At 30.6% G+C, this 13,286-nt stretch overlaps 2 protein-coding genes across 3 annotated transcripts in view; one reads left to right on the plus strand and one right to left on the minus strand.

The window, feature by feature from the left end:
• Positions 1 to 934, minus strand: part of LOC111627871 (structural maintenance of chromosomes protein 5-like) — a 36,618-nt gene extending 35,684 nt beyond the window's left edge. For both annotated transcript variants that reach the window (XM_023371535.1, XM_023371534.1), the window contains exon 1: positions 791 to 934. In XM_023371535.1, coding sequence (XP_023227303.1) covers positions 791 to 855 — 65 coding nt within the window. In that variant the 5' untranslated portion in view covers positions 856 to 934. The remainder of the gene's footprint in view (positions 1 to 790) is intronic.
• A 2,556-nt stretch (positions 935 to 3,490) lies between these two features.
• Positions 3,491 to 13,286, plus strand: part of LOC111627876 (protein SMG5-like) — a 56,354-nt gene continuing 46,558 nt past the window's right edge. Inside the window, exon 1 of the mRNA XM_023371544.1 lies at positions 3,491 to 3,900. Coding sequence (XP_023227312.1) covers positions 3,839 to 3,900 — 62 coding nt within the window. The 5' untranslated portion in view covers positions 3,491 to 3,838. The remainder of the gene's footprint in view (positions 3,901 to 13,286) is intronic.

The following is a 13,286-nucleotide window of genomic DNA, read 5'->3' on the forward strand; positions in this document are numbered from 1 at the left end:
GGGTTCGAGGGCATTATCCTCGAGCCCATTTCAAGTTTAATTAAGAGTAAGACACAAACTCCAAACAAAGAGTTTCTCATCCCAGAATTGAACACTCCACTATACGAGCAAAACAGCAAAAGGAACCATACCTGTACATGCAACCCTTCACAAGATATTCAGCTCCAAAAGTCAGTTTTTACCACATACCGATGCCGCCACCTATTATCTACACTCCAGGTCGGTCAAGGCCAGCCATGGCTCCACACATAGTTATGCAGTTCGGCACTCCCATTGCTGACGCCTCCTCATCCCCTAAAACTACATAATATCAAGTACTGCACAAACAGTCAAACGAGCATGGTGGCGCAGCAAAACGCAATGGTCCAGGCAGTACAACCCCAGACAGCGGGCAATCTCGGGGGCCTCGTCTGGCAGATCGCCGGTAGAAGGACGGTTCCTCCAACCGGGTGATCCCTGAGGTACAGCGTCTACTGCTTCGGGAAAATCCGACCGTCTCGTTCGAAGGTGAATCGTATCAAATTAAGCATTCCGCATTCCTTTTTACCATTTCCCGGTAAATAAAACAAATTTCGATTTTTCTCGAAATTTCCTATTTGGTACGAAAACCCCCCAGATGGAGTTACGTTCACGGTAACCCGTCAATCGTTAATTATAAACACAAATAACTTACAGCTTAAAAATTAAATTTTATGCTTTTTTGCGTGTCGAAGGCAACAAAGTAATGGTGGACGCCACCGTTTATCGATGATATCGCACTAAATATCTACATTTATTTGTCGATACTTACAAAAAGTTCTCGCATTTTATCCGGACGATGGCTCCCAATGAAAATTCCTTACGAATCGTCGCCATTATTTTATAAATAAACGAAAATATCTGCGTTCTCCATTTCGTTTTCGCAGTTCGCGGCTTCCTAGCGCCATCTTTACGTTTTCCTCACGCCACCGTTTTTATTAATTTATTTTTTGCGTTTTCTTAACTCTTAAATTAATAAATAAATTTCGCAATTATATTTAATGAAATAATATAATAACTTGAAAATTCTATATTTTAAATATTCGTGTTACAAAGTTCGAGCATTTTTTTTTTTAACTCTTTCCGCCCTGTGGGCACTAAGAAAACCTATTTTTCCAAGCCCGTTATGGGTTCGGCCAGGCCCATAATGGGACTGCCGAGTGGTGAGGGACGGGGGGAGTTCGAGCATTAAAAAGGGTTTTCCACGCCCGTCGCGAGTTGAGCCAATCCGTGATAAGGCGGCCGGGTGACGACGGAGGGCCTCGACGTATCACCCACTCAATTTTCCAGGAGAAATACTCACTCGGATCAAGGACCTTGCGTTCTGATCGGATTCCGATTCTAGGGAATCCTGAATCGAATCCCAGCCGTGGTCTTCCGGCTCCAAAATATTTAATGTTAATAAAATTCATATCTCGACGAAATACCGGAATTAATGTTCATTTTTATAATTCGATATTTTGTTGCGATTTATATTTCAAACGATTATTATCGATACGGTCACTCATTACAAAAATTTTAGTCTCCAAACTGTTAATATAGTCCCTAAAACTAGAGATCTATCCCCAAGTTTTTCTTCTAATATTCGTAGTGAAAATAAATTTTGTTCATTAAATTGACAATAAACTAATTATTAATGAAGATTTTACTGTAATTTAACTGATAATTGTAATCTATATATATAAAAATGAATGTATGTGTGTGTGTGTATGTCCTTCATGCATTACCACACCGTTTATCCGATTGCCGTGAAACTTTGAGAAGTTGTTTAATATACTCCTGTGAAGGTTTCTGGCGTAGTACGATTGCCTTGAAGCTTTGGGAAGTTTTTTAATACACTCCCGCGAAGGTTTCTGGCATTTATCCTACGATAGATGGCGTGCGTTTACGCTAGCATTCGAGCAGTGTGTGTTCGATCGATTTCAAATTGTGAAGACCATTTCCCCCTTCAAAAAATATCTCTATATATGCATTTGTGAACTGTTATTTACGATATTTTTAATAATTTTTGTTTAATCACTTTATTTCAACTTTTTTTTTGCTAATTATGTATTCGCTCGAACTTCGTTAAAACCTTAACTGTACCCCGAACAACAACCGAAGTTGTAGGAAGAAATTCGCGTATTTTACCGATCTAGGTATCCCCCTTTTCCAAATTTTAATATCGACTCAAAATAATTTAAAAAGACAAATTACAATAAAACGGTTTATTATCCAACTATCAGAAATTTCACAACATGCCAAGGAAGAGAGGAAGGAGCAATTAAATAATTAAAATTATAAAGGATTTAAAAATATATATATAAATGGGGAATATCGCGCTTTTGACAATCGCTGCAAGTGTGTGGGCTAAATTTGGAGAATCCGTGCTTCTCGCATGGACAACTGTATGTGGCCAGCTCACGCGTCGGAAAACCTTCTGATTTATTCGTGTACGCACCAGACGGAAAAACAAAAAATATCGTGTATCCACAAGCACTCCAATAAATAAATAGAATTGAAACGACACTTTGAAATGTTTTCCCGATGAAAATGAATAATAATCATAAGTTTCAATAAAAATGATAAAATGTAAATTGAATTTTATTATAACGAGTTTGCTTGAATTTCCTTTCTTCTGAGATCGCAGCAATGCGCGACGGGTAAGCTAGTAATTAATACAGAAAAGGCGGTAAGTAAATATGTAACAAACTGACTTAACTATTGCTCCGTCCGCCTGTGCCATGCTTGCCAATATCGTGCTATTGAGTCTTTTATTCACACAATATTTGTGCTCTTTTATACGCACTACAAGGTTTCTTCTGGTCACTCCTACATATTTTTTATCGACTTTTATTTGTTGGTTGTCATACGGGATAGTGTACACCCCCGCTTGCTCTTCCATTCTTATTTTGTCCTTATCTTTCCTTAATAATTTATATACCTTGCAGTGCGTATAAAAGAGCACAAATACAGTGTGAATAAAGGACTCAATAGCACGATATTGGCAAGCATGGCACAGGCGGACGGAGCAATAGTTAAATTCGGGGCCTGACATATCCGGACGGACCGCCCCGAAAAATTCCTGGGGATTTTTCGACCCGTTCGGATTCGATCCCGGATCCCTCAGGGCGGTAGGCTGCTACCTTGACCGATCGGCCATCCGGCCGCGGCGTATATGTACTTATGAACTGACTCAAGCGCAGAAAAATATCCAAAATAAGGATATTTTATCTGCAAATTACCTTTAAAAGCATAATTTAAATTTATCAAACGAAAATTATTCATTCACAAAATATAAGAATTAACGACATATACTCGTACAAAAAGACTAAATTTTTCTGTTATTTAATTACAATTTCACTTTTCGAGTTTAATATTAATAAATACGAGAAAACGGTAAATTTTTTTGTTTATAAAAATTTACAAAAATAACAAATGGCGAAATTGGCACGTTCTCGCGCGTCGCACCATCAAACGGTCATGCGCACGACGCGTATACATTTTGGCTAATCGAGCATGCGTAGTGATGTTGTTCGACCATCTCGACGTCTGAACATTCGTCGCAATTTTAAAAATGTCAATAATAAGTCGTGGCAACTTATCACGAGCGAAATTCGGCATCGATAACTTTCTGCACGTGAAAGAATATTTCAGAGTTAAAGTAACGAATGAATATCAAATGGTTTTGTAGTAGCGACTTTCGTTCAGACTTGACCGAGTCTGTAACGTAAAAAAGCTTTATCGACAAATTCGACCTTTCTTTATACGTTTTGTGTTTTTAAAAAGGAAATTTTCTTTGTAAAATGGTATCAAATGATTCTTCAGGGATGTGAAAATAATGAAGAAATCCTTCTCCAGCGTTAATAACGACCATAAAGATGGTTCGAGGCGACTTTACAGGTAAGCCTAACCAGGTGTTACTAGGCCTAATCCGTGTTTATCAAAACTCTTCGTCTGACGTCACCACATACGTCAGACCAGCCAAATTTTATAAAATTATGTCAAATTAAACACTACTTTGCCTTAAAATTGTTAATAAATCGCCGAATTATCGGTCCACGCGGCAATGTAATACACCGTTTCGTCTCACCTGATTACAATTTTTTTTTATATTAAATACTTGCAGTTTATTGGAAATAATAAAATTCGAATGCGTTATTCCGGGGTTTAAATTTGTTTTTTTAAGCTTTCGGTTAATAAATATTTGATTTTAATTAATTGGAATGTGTAATAAACATCTGGTTGCACTCTGAACGCCTCCATACTTTGTTAATGTATCTTTTTTAATAAAATTCGGTTTGAAGATTATTAATTTATAGTTATTCTTCTTCTTTCCTGGCGTTTCTTTCACATTGGTGCAGAGGTCCACTCATTCATGTGCATTCTTCTGCTTTACCTGATCTGGCACTCGCTTTGGTAAAATTCCCATTGTTTCTGTATCTTTTGTGATTTGGTCACACCACTGTTCTTTATGATGTCCGCCAGGTCTGATTCCCCTGGGTGGTAACAGAGGATACTTTTTGCCATTATCATTGTGCCTAATATGTCCGTACTGGAGTAATTGAACTTCTCGCATCTTGTTCCTAATAGGTCTAACTCCTATTTGTTTTCCAATGATGTTTGGCTTAATTTATCACTAATTCCTGTATAAATTACCAAATTGCAAGCCTTTGTACAAATCTACGCTGCTCGGTCTCGTATAACTGTCTTTCTTGTACATTAAATGGTCATTCTAAATAATTGTATTTGAACATAATATTCACAGATTTAAGTTTGTTCTCGGTTAATAGCGAGGTTGAGGCCGAAGTTTTAAATGCCAAAACATGTACGTCGGACGATCAGCGCCGCTTTCCTGTATACCTAGAAGTTTGACAATGGTGTTTAGAATGTTGAGCTTGATTCCAACTATCCAAACACCATTGTCAAACTTCTAGGCTTACAGGAAAGCGGCGCTGAACGTCCAACGTACACGTTTTGGCATTTAAAACTTCGGCCTCAACCTCGCTAATAATTGCATTTAATTAATTAGAATTTGATTATCGAACATCTGGTTGCACTCGAAATGACTTAATATGTCTGAGTATGTTAGCTTGAAATAGTGATGATACTAAAAAAGAATTTAAGCAATTATGATCTGAGTTTCAGGTTTATGTTTACTAAGATTGGTTGATTTTACTCCAGAGTGATAAGACACAAACCAGCTGTGGGTTTTTTGACTTTTTGTATTTTTTTACAGAACAAAGATTTTGGGGACTTTTGTCCCAGCCATATGGCTCTGCTAGCCCTCCTCTATCTGAGTCTTGTTATACTGATTACATTGCATTTATAACTTATAATATCTAATATTTAAGTGGAGTAAAAACTGATAATTGATTAAAAACTATTTTCTGACTATATTAAAGTTTAACTTTTATACATTTTTTTATTTGGTTTTTGAAGGTCTTGGCTTTTAAAGGAAAGAGTACAAATCACTTGAAACAAGATACTTTCAAAGATAGCAATTTAGATTAAGGATTAATTTTTTAGAAAAATATGAATTATCAAATGTTAATGCAATGTTTTATGTACTTTTGTAGGATAATTTTTTTAAAAATATTTTAGAATGGAGTTGATTTCATTGAGTAAATTTTTATATGAAAGTGTTCCATAATTATTATTATTTTTTTTTTGTGTAAAGATATTAGTATTGTTATTTGAAATTTTAAACTATATGATTATTTTTAGTAACAAAAGTAGAAGTATTAACTAACAGATTTTGTAGAAAGTTTACTTCAGATATTTCTAAACTTATCTTCTAACTGTAAGTTTTAAACAAACATAATTATCTGTACATTGTAAATTGAAGATTAGTTATAGACTAAACTTTTTTACAAATACATATAGTTACTATGTTTATATTTGGAGTATTTCCAAAATATTCTCATCCCAATTGCTGTAAAGATTATGTTACAAGAAGGCAATACGTTAAATACTTGTAACATCTGATCTTTCCTTCTTTCTATGTAATTAATAAAGTGAAAATTTAAATATTTTGAAGAAAGTTTTCATATTAAAGATTATTTTGTTATAAAGTAGTGAGATATTCAATTTTAAATTAGTAAGTTATATATTAAACATTAAATATGTAAATAAAACTACAAATATCTGTCAAAAAATAAGATTAAGGCTTTGTTGCATTTATCACTGTAGTGTATCATAATAAGTCACAGGTATGACAATATAATTATTGATATTAAATTTTTAATGGCACACTATAACGACACATTTATTTATATTCATCCTCAAATGGTGCACTGTTATGGTGTCTTCTCTAGATTCCTATGTCTTATTGCTTCTCAATAGCTTAAATTCTTGAATTTATCCTCATTCTGGAAAAATTAGCTTGTATTAGATTAAATTTTAAATATAACTTCTATGTGTATGCAAGATAATAATCTATATAATTTTTTACACTTTGTTTTATTTATTTATATTATATTATTTATTTATATTAATGTATCAGTAATGTTTGAGGATATATTTTCTTACTAATCAACTACTGTACAAAAATTTGCATCAGAAACAAAATATGTACAGTACATTATCTTTAGTCCAATTAGGAATAATTTTAATATTTGATTTAGAATACAGTTAAGTGGGAAGGAGTCATAACTTGACACCTTTCCAGTTAACCATACTGTTAAATATGTTATAGAATATATAATGTATTGATGTACTGTACATTATTAAGTATCATGTACACATTTTTGATATTTTATATATATTTAATGATACAATTTATTATAAAGAATATATTGAAAATGTTAAATTATGTTCACATTGATTCAGGTTGCTTTTGATCAACATTCTGCTTATTTTATGCATAAAATGTTTAATTTTTAGAATATTTTAAAGTAAAAAAAATCTCTCTTATAATTTCATATAATTTCTTTTTATTAATTCTTATAAATTAAACAAATTATAAGAATTATAATTTGTTTTTTAAATTTATAATTTATATTTAAGGATTTTTTTTAGCATAATTGTTAATCTGTTATTCAAGTTATTTTTTTACATGCATTATACTAATTGTAGTTTAAGTAAAATTATATTTTGAAATAGTTTTATTATAGGAAAAAACTTTAATCTGTTCTTGTTATGTAATGCATTGGAAATACTGAGTCAGACTGTGATTGTTATATGTATCTTTTGTATGTTAACCATATTTACACTACTTTATGGTTTTTATATTAATGATAATACATTTAATTTTAAATTTCTGTCTTTTTATGCTTGTTTTTTGTATTTTTCTGTCAGATAATTTTATTAAAAATTCATTTTAAAAAAATAAAGGAATTTCAAATATGCTTTAATAATCTAAAAAATAGAAATTCAAAAGTTATTTTTGTTTATCAGATTTAAAGAAAATAGAAAATTTTCCTGCAATCCTGTTTTTAGTTAGAACCAGTTTTGTTTTGAAAGAATTTGAATTTATAGCATTCAGTTAAATGTAAATTTTGAATTTCTCTGCAAAATTTAACAAAACAACTGACTTTTTTCAAATTAAATTTTTTATTTTGTTCTGATGAAGCTCTGATGATTACTTCATACGGAGAAAGTCTAGTTTGGACTTTCATTTCAGATTTTAAATGCAGTTCATGTAGTAACTAATTATTATTTGTATATGTATATTGAAGCAAAGAGAAATGAATTATAGTATTAACCATAAACAGTGATGATTTTACTCATGGACAATCTAAACTTTTGCATAGTTTATTAGTTGTAAATATATGCTCCAATATGGTTTAGTATGGCATTTGGATTCTAGTACTACTAGAACTTTGTGCAATGGCACCTTGTGCAATGGCAAGTATTGTATGATATTGACTTTGCATTGTATAAATTTATATAAAATAATTATTTTCTGCAAGTTATACTGGCTTAGAGCCTCTCATAATCTAAAATTGTTTAACATTGTTTAACAATTGATAAGTTCTATTGCTCAAAGACAATTGTTATTTTTTTATCATTCTGATTTGGAATATTAAATGTTTAGATTGTAATTATAATTGACCTCAAAACAAAAAGTATAATTTTAGTTTGTCATCTAAATTAGTTATATGTGCTCCTCAGTATGGTGTGGTTTGGCATTTAGATTCCAGTACTAACTAGGACTGTAGATCTACAGTTAATGTGTATTTAAGCCCTTTAGCCATGAGATGTTGAGCAATCAGTGAAATACAGTAGATCCCCCTATAATTACGATTCCTATAAAACTGCGAAAAAATTGCGACGGTATCTGTAAAAAAAGGTAAAAAAACTTCTATAATTACGTGAAACGTCATCGGGCTCCGAACTATTTTCCTCCGTCAAGTGCCACGCTACGGAGAGTTTGCTATCGTCTGTACAGTATTATATATAAATTATATATCAATTAGGTACTGTACATATAATTATATATTAATTATATATAAATTAGGTACTGTATATATAATTATATATTAACTTATTGTAACTTTGTTATAATTAAATATATAATTTCCGCCGTCTAGCGTGGCGCCACGCTACGGAGATTTTTACGCTAACTATCGTCTGTCAGTATGTAAATTAGGTACCGTAAGTCTAATACAGTACTGTAATTTTATACATTTCTTGTGAAAGAAACATTTCTTATTCAACGGCAATTAAAATTATTTATATTAATGATGTCTCCAAAGTTCAACGAAATTTTCGCAGAAAAATAAGTTATTAGAAATCGACTGCTGTTTGCTGAGCTGTTCTGCGACGAAAACAAGCTTTAGCAATGGCGATGTCGAAAGGTGCACACTCGGTAAGTAATCCTACAATTTTTTGTTTATAGCGTAGTTTATACGGATTATTCCCAAAAAAATATACGTATTTTGGAAATGTTGAGTCGGATTAGTCTAGAATTGATTAATTTTATGGAAGAAAACCTTTCAATCGGCCATAGTCCATAAACTTGACACGTGTCAGGCTGTGATTGGAAGGACTCTTAAGAAATTGGATTCCTAAAGAATGGAACGTATCTATGATCTTATAGGGGGTCGACTGTATAATGAATTCTGTCCAAAGTTTAGAAATGTATTATTTAAGTCCCATCTAGATTATATCATTTTCCTTTTCCCATTTTAAACATATATAATTAGTAAATTTTAGATTTTTCTGTGATTCAAGTGAATGTTAGCTTTCTAAATTGAGGTCATATATCAAAGTTACAATTAACATCATAACAAAATGAATAGGAACAAGAATTTATGGGCTTATTTGTAGATTTGAAGTCAAGGTTAATATTGATTTGTTGAAGTAGCAGATTAGTTGTATATTTTTTCTCATTAACAGGGAACAGGAGTCTTTTAACCTCATTTTCAAGCTTTAATAATAATAATTTTTCTAAATGTGAAATACATACAAAATATTTAAAAAGTAAAGAATTTATAAAACATTTTGGAAGCTTTAAGAGTGAATTCTGTTTCAGAGTATTTACGTAAATCGAAACACATACATTCTGCTATGCTGAATCAACTAATTTTACAACTGTTGTTAAGAATGCAAAGTAACAAAACTGAAATTTGTTCAACAGATAGTGATAAAACTTTTTCTTCTGAGTCACTAAATAAGTTGTCATGTTTGCTGTTTATTAATTAATATTTGCTATAAGACTATGGTACAGTACATTGTAATTTAAAATATTGTTTACTTTTGTTAAGATATTCTTGAAGTTTTAAATTTGTAAATTTTATGAAATAAATTGTTTAATCAACTTTTATGAAATCAGTTGTTAATTTTCTATTCACTTTGACTCAAAAATGTGTTTACAAAAGCTGACAGTATCCACTCTAGAAGACAAATACATGCATCATAACCTAGTTTCTATAAACTATTTTATATTATACAAGATCTTGTTAAAGCATTTTGTAATACTGTAGTGTTTCGTGATGCATTATATGAATAGGTGGTTATAAAGCTTAAAATGTAAGGAATGAATCATTCCCTGAATCTGTTTTATGATTATTATGTTTTATTAATAGAACAACATTTAGTGTATGATTTTTAGAATTGATTAGCAAAGGGAAGTCATGATAGTCTTTATAGATTTCAATAATATTGCTGGTACAAACTTTTGTTGAGCAAGGGGAGAAAGTGTGCTTCTCAAACATTTTGCAGAAAATTGAATTTAAAAAGTCTAGAGCAACTTATAAGTGAAGTTTCACAAATCCTTTCATCAAAGACCATATGGTTTGGCAGCAACATTCCTTATTTGTAGTTGTAAGATTGCTGATTTGATTCTGTGAGATTCTCCGTTCAAGGCAATGCAGTTTTTATATAAAAATTCATATAATACACAGGTTTCTGTTTTGTCTATTCATTTTTCTATTAAAAAAAATGTGCATTTTCTGTTCCTTAAATTCTTTTTTGGAATTGTTTAAAATAAAGTGTTTTTAAGGAGAGAGAATGCACACTTTTATAGAAGTTAGACAAAATGTATAAACCCAGGTACAAACCAGCAATCTTGCAGTTATTGGCAGTGTCCCTGGCCAATAACTCCCAAGCCATGAAGTCTTTGCTAAAAGATTTCTCAAAGCATATTCATAAATCACTCAAGATTTTTGTAACTTCCATTTTCTTGAAAATATTTGAGAAGTGCATTTTCTTCTTTGCTCAATAAAGCCAAGGCGTAGCCACACAAATGGTATTATTGAAATTTAAAAAGTTTTAATTTTTCATTTCATTTTCCTCAAAGGTTTATTTTAATTCTTAAATTAAACTGTTTAAGTTTCGTTTCTTTTTTTTTTTCTGAAAATGCAATCAGACAAATTTATTTTATTATTATTATTATTGATTACTTACATTAAGTCCCAGTGAATGCATATCCCAAGCAGAAAAAATTAGAATGCAATAATAATAATGGAAATAAATTACACCCCCTGATGCAATTTTATAGTAATAAAATTAAAACTATATGAAATATTTTAAAATAAATGCTTTTGTTTAATAAATATAGCATTAGATATGCTTTATTTCTCATTTTTAGACAGTGGATTTTAGGCAAATGCCTATTTTTCCCTTAGCATATACATAGCTAAGATTTTATACTAACTACTACAGTGAAAATTTCTTTGATATCAAAAACTTCTGGCCACTTTAGTGGACAATGCAGTTTGTGTAACTAAAGCCAAGGAAATTTTGAATGATATGTTCAGAACAAGTTGGTGTACATCAAGTGTTATTTCACATTCATTGCAGATACTATTACTGCTCTTGAAAGTAGTGGGAAACTTATATATGAACAAATTGATCTCCTCAACAGAGCAAACCAGAAACTTTGCAATGCACCAGGCACTGCTGCAAAAAAGTGAAGAAAGAGTTGAAAGCAGTGCTTTAAAAGAGACTTGGATTAAAGTGCTTGTTTGTTGTGGCTGATATTTTGGCAGGAAAGAAGAGCAAAACTGAAAGTAAATTTCCAATTCATCATCTTCCAAGGTTGAAATACTGTCCGTTATCTTCAGTAGATGTGGAATGCTCTTTCTCTGCATATAAATTAATTCTCAGTGACAAACGTTGCAACTTTTTTATTGAAAATTTGGAAAAAGTGCTTGTAATATATTATGAAGCTATGGAAAACAGAGTGAATAAAAAATGTAACAATAATTGTTTGTCTACTTTTGTGTTTGCATCATTCTGAATACGTGCATTTTTGTTTGGAATATATATATGTTAAATAAAAAATTCACCATCCTGATAAGTACGTTAATTGTTCATTGTGCAAATTTTGACCACCTATTTTTTGTTTATAAAGTCTAAACAGCACAATTTTAGAGCTTATTTTAAGCACCTAAAACGCCACTTTTAAGGGCCTAGATGTCCGCTGTCTACTCATAACATATAACAATAATCATTTTAATTTTCTTCCAATACAAGAAGTTACTTAAATATCCTCAAAAAGTCTCATATACTTCTTTTACTCCTGCAATTAAGCTATAATGCATTTAAGTATATTATGAATTTATGAGATATTTTATAATAATAATAATAATAATGCTTTTGCAATTTGTGGAGTTGCAATTAGAATGTTTTGTATTAAAAATGTTGTTTAATATCCTTTGATATGAACTGTTATCAAGGAAGAAAAAAATTTGCATATAACTTTCATAATTAATTTTCTTAAAAGTGTATAGTTTAAAAAATGTAAAAAGAATTAATTTTATTACTGCCAAGTTATCATTGTAAGGTACAATTGAATTTTATAATATCAAAAGCATTTTTTATACAGTTTGAATGGCAAGTTTTTTTAGATTTTTTTTTCTACACAAAGTTCTGTTTTACGTAATAATGATGTGTGTCTGTAATAACAATAATTTTTTTTTTTTTTTACAGTAGCTACTTTAATATGAAAAAGATTTTTTTTACAAGAAATGTCATACAAAAATAAGTGGTTTTCTGAAAGTTTGCCAACTTTCAAGATTTTCAAATAAATGTTAACCTTAATTATTATTATTTAAAAAATCAATAGTAATAAACTTATATGAATAGAGACAATAAATTAAAAGTTAACAGAAAAAATCATTTTGCAATGCATGTTATCCTTTAGACTTTCTTTAAAAAATCAATAGTAATAAACTTAAATGTAGTCAATTAAGTTTGCTTAATGATCAGTAAAGAATCATTATCGAATCAAAATTAGAAATTATGTGTTATAGAAACTTTCTTTGAGATTGGCAGCGACCCAAAATATTTACTCATGCTTAGTTTGTTTGGCATCCTCCTTTCGAATCTACTTCTTTTAATTCTGCCGTCGTCTTTAATATTTATACGTAAATTCTCTCTTTTTTCAAAGATGAATGAGACATTTCTCGGTAAACAACTGGCAGGAATTGAACATTCTGTTCATGTTTTTACGAACTAAACTGAATTCTTGGCATATCAATTTGATGAATGACTATAATAATTTGACATTTAAAATAGTATATGGCAAAATTTAGTTTACAACTCTTAAGAGTAATGTTGAAATAATAGCACTGTTGCAGTTTCCAAGATTGGTTGGGTTTAATATTTACATCAGTCAGTTGCTTAAGCTGAGAATTGATATTATTAATTAAACACTGTATCAAGTAATGATTATTTTGTTTTGCACAGAGTTACATATTTAAATGATAGTTTCAAATCTAAATTCTGTTTAATGTTAATGTGTATTTTTTGTGGAATTTTAAATATATTCATTCCTAGTTCATAAGAATAGTAATTTAGTAATCCTTGCTGAATGGTATCAAATCACATACATATCTTAT

This window comes from Centruroides sculpturatus, unplaced genomic scaffold (assembly GCF_000671375.1).
Source record: "Centruroides sculpturatus isolate CEXI.00-Female unplaced genomic scaffold, Cexi_2.0 scaffold335, whole genome shotgun sequence".
NCBI lineage: Eukaryota > Metazoa > Arthropoda > Arachnida > Scorpiones > Buthidae > Centruroides > Centruroides sculpturatus.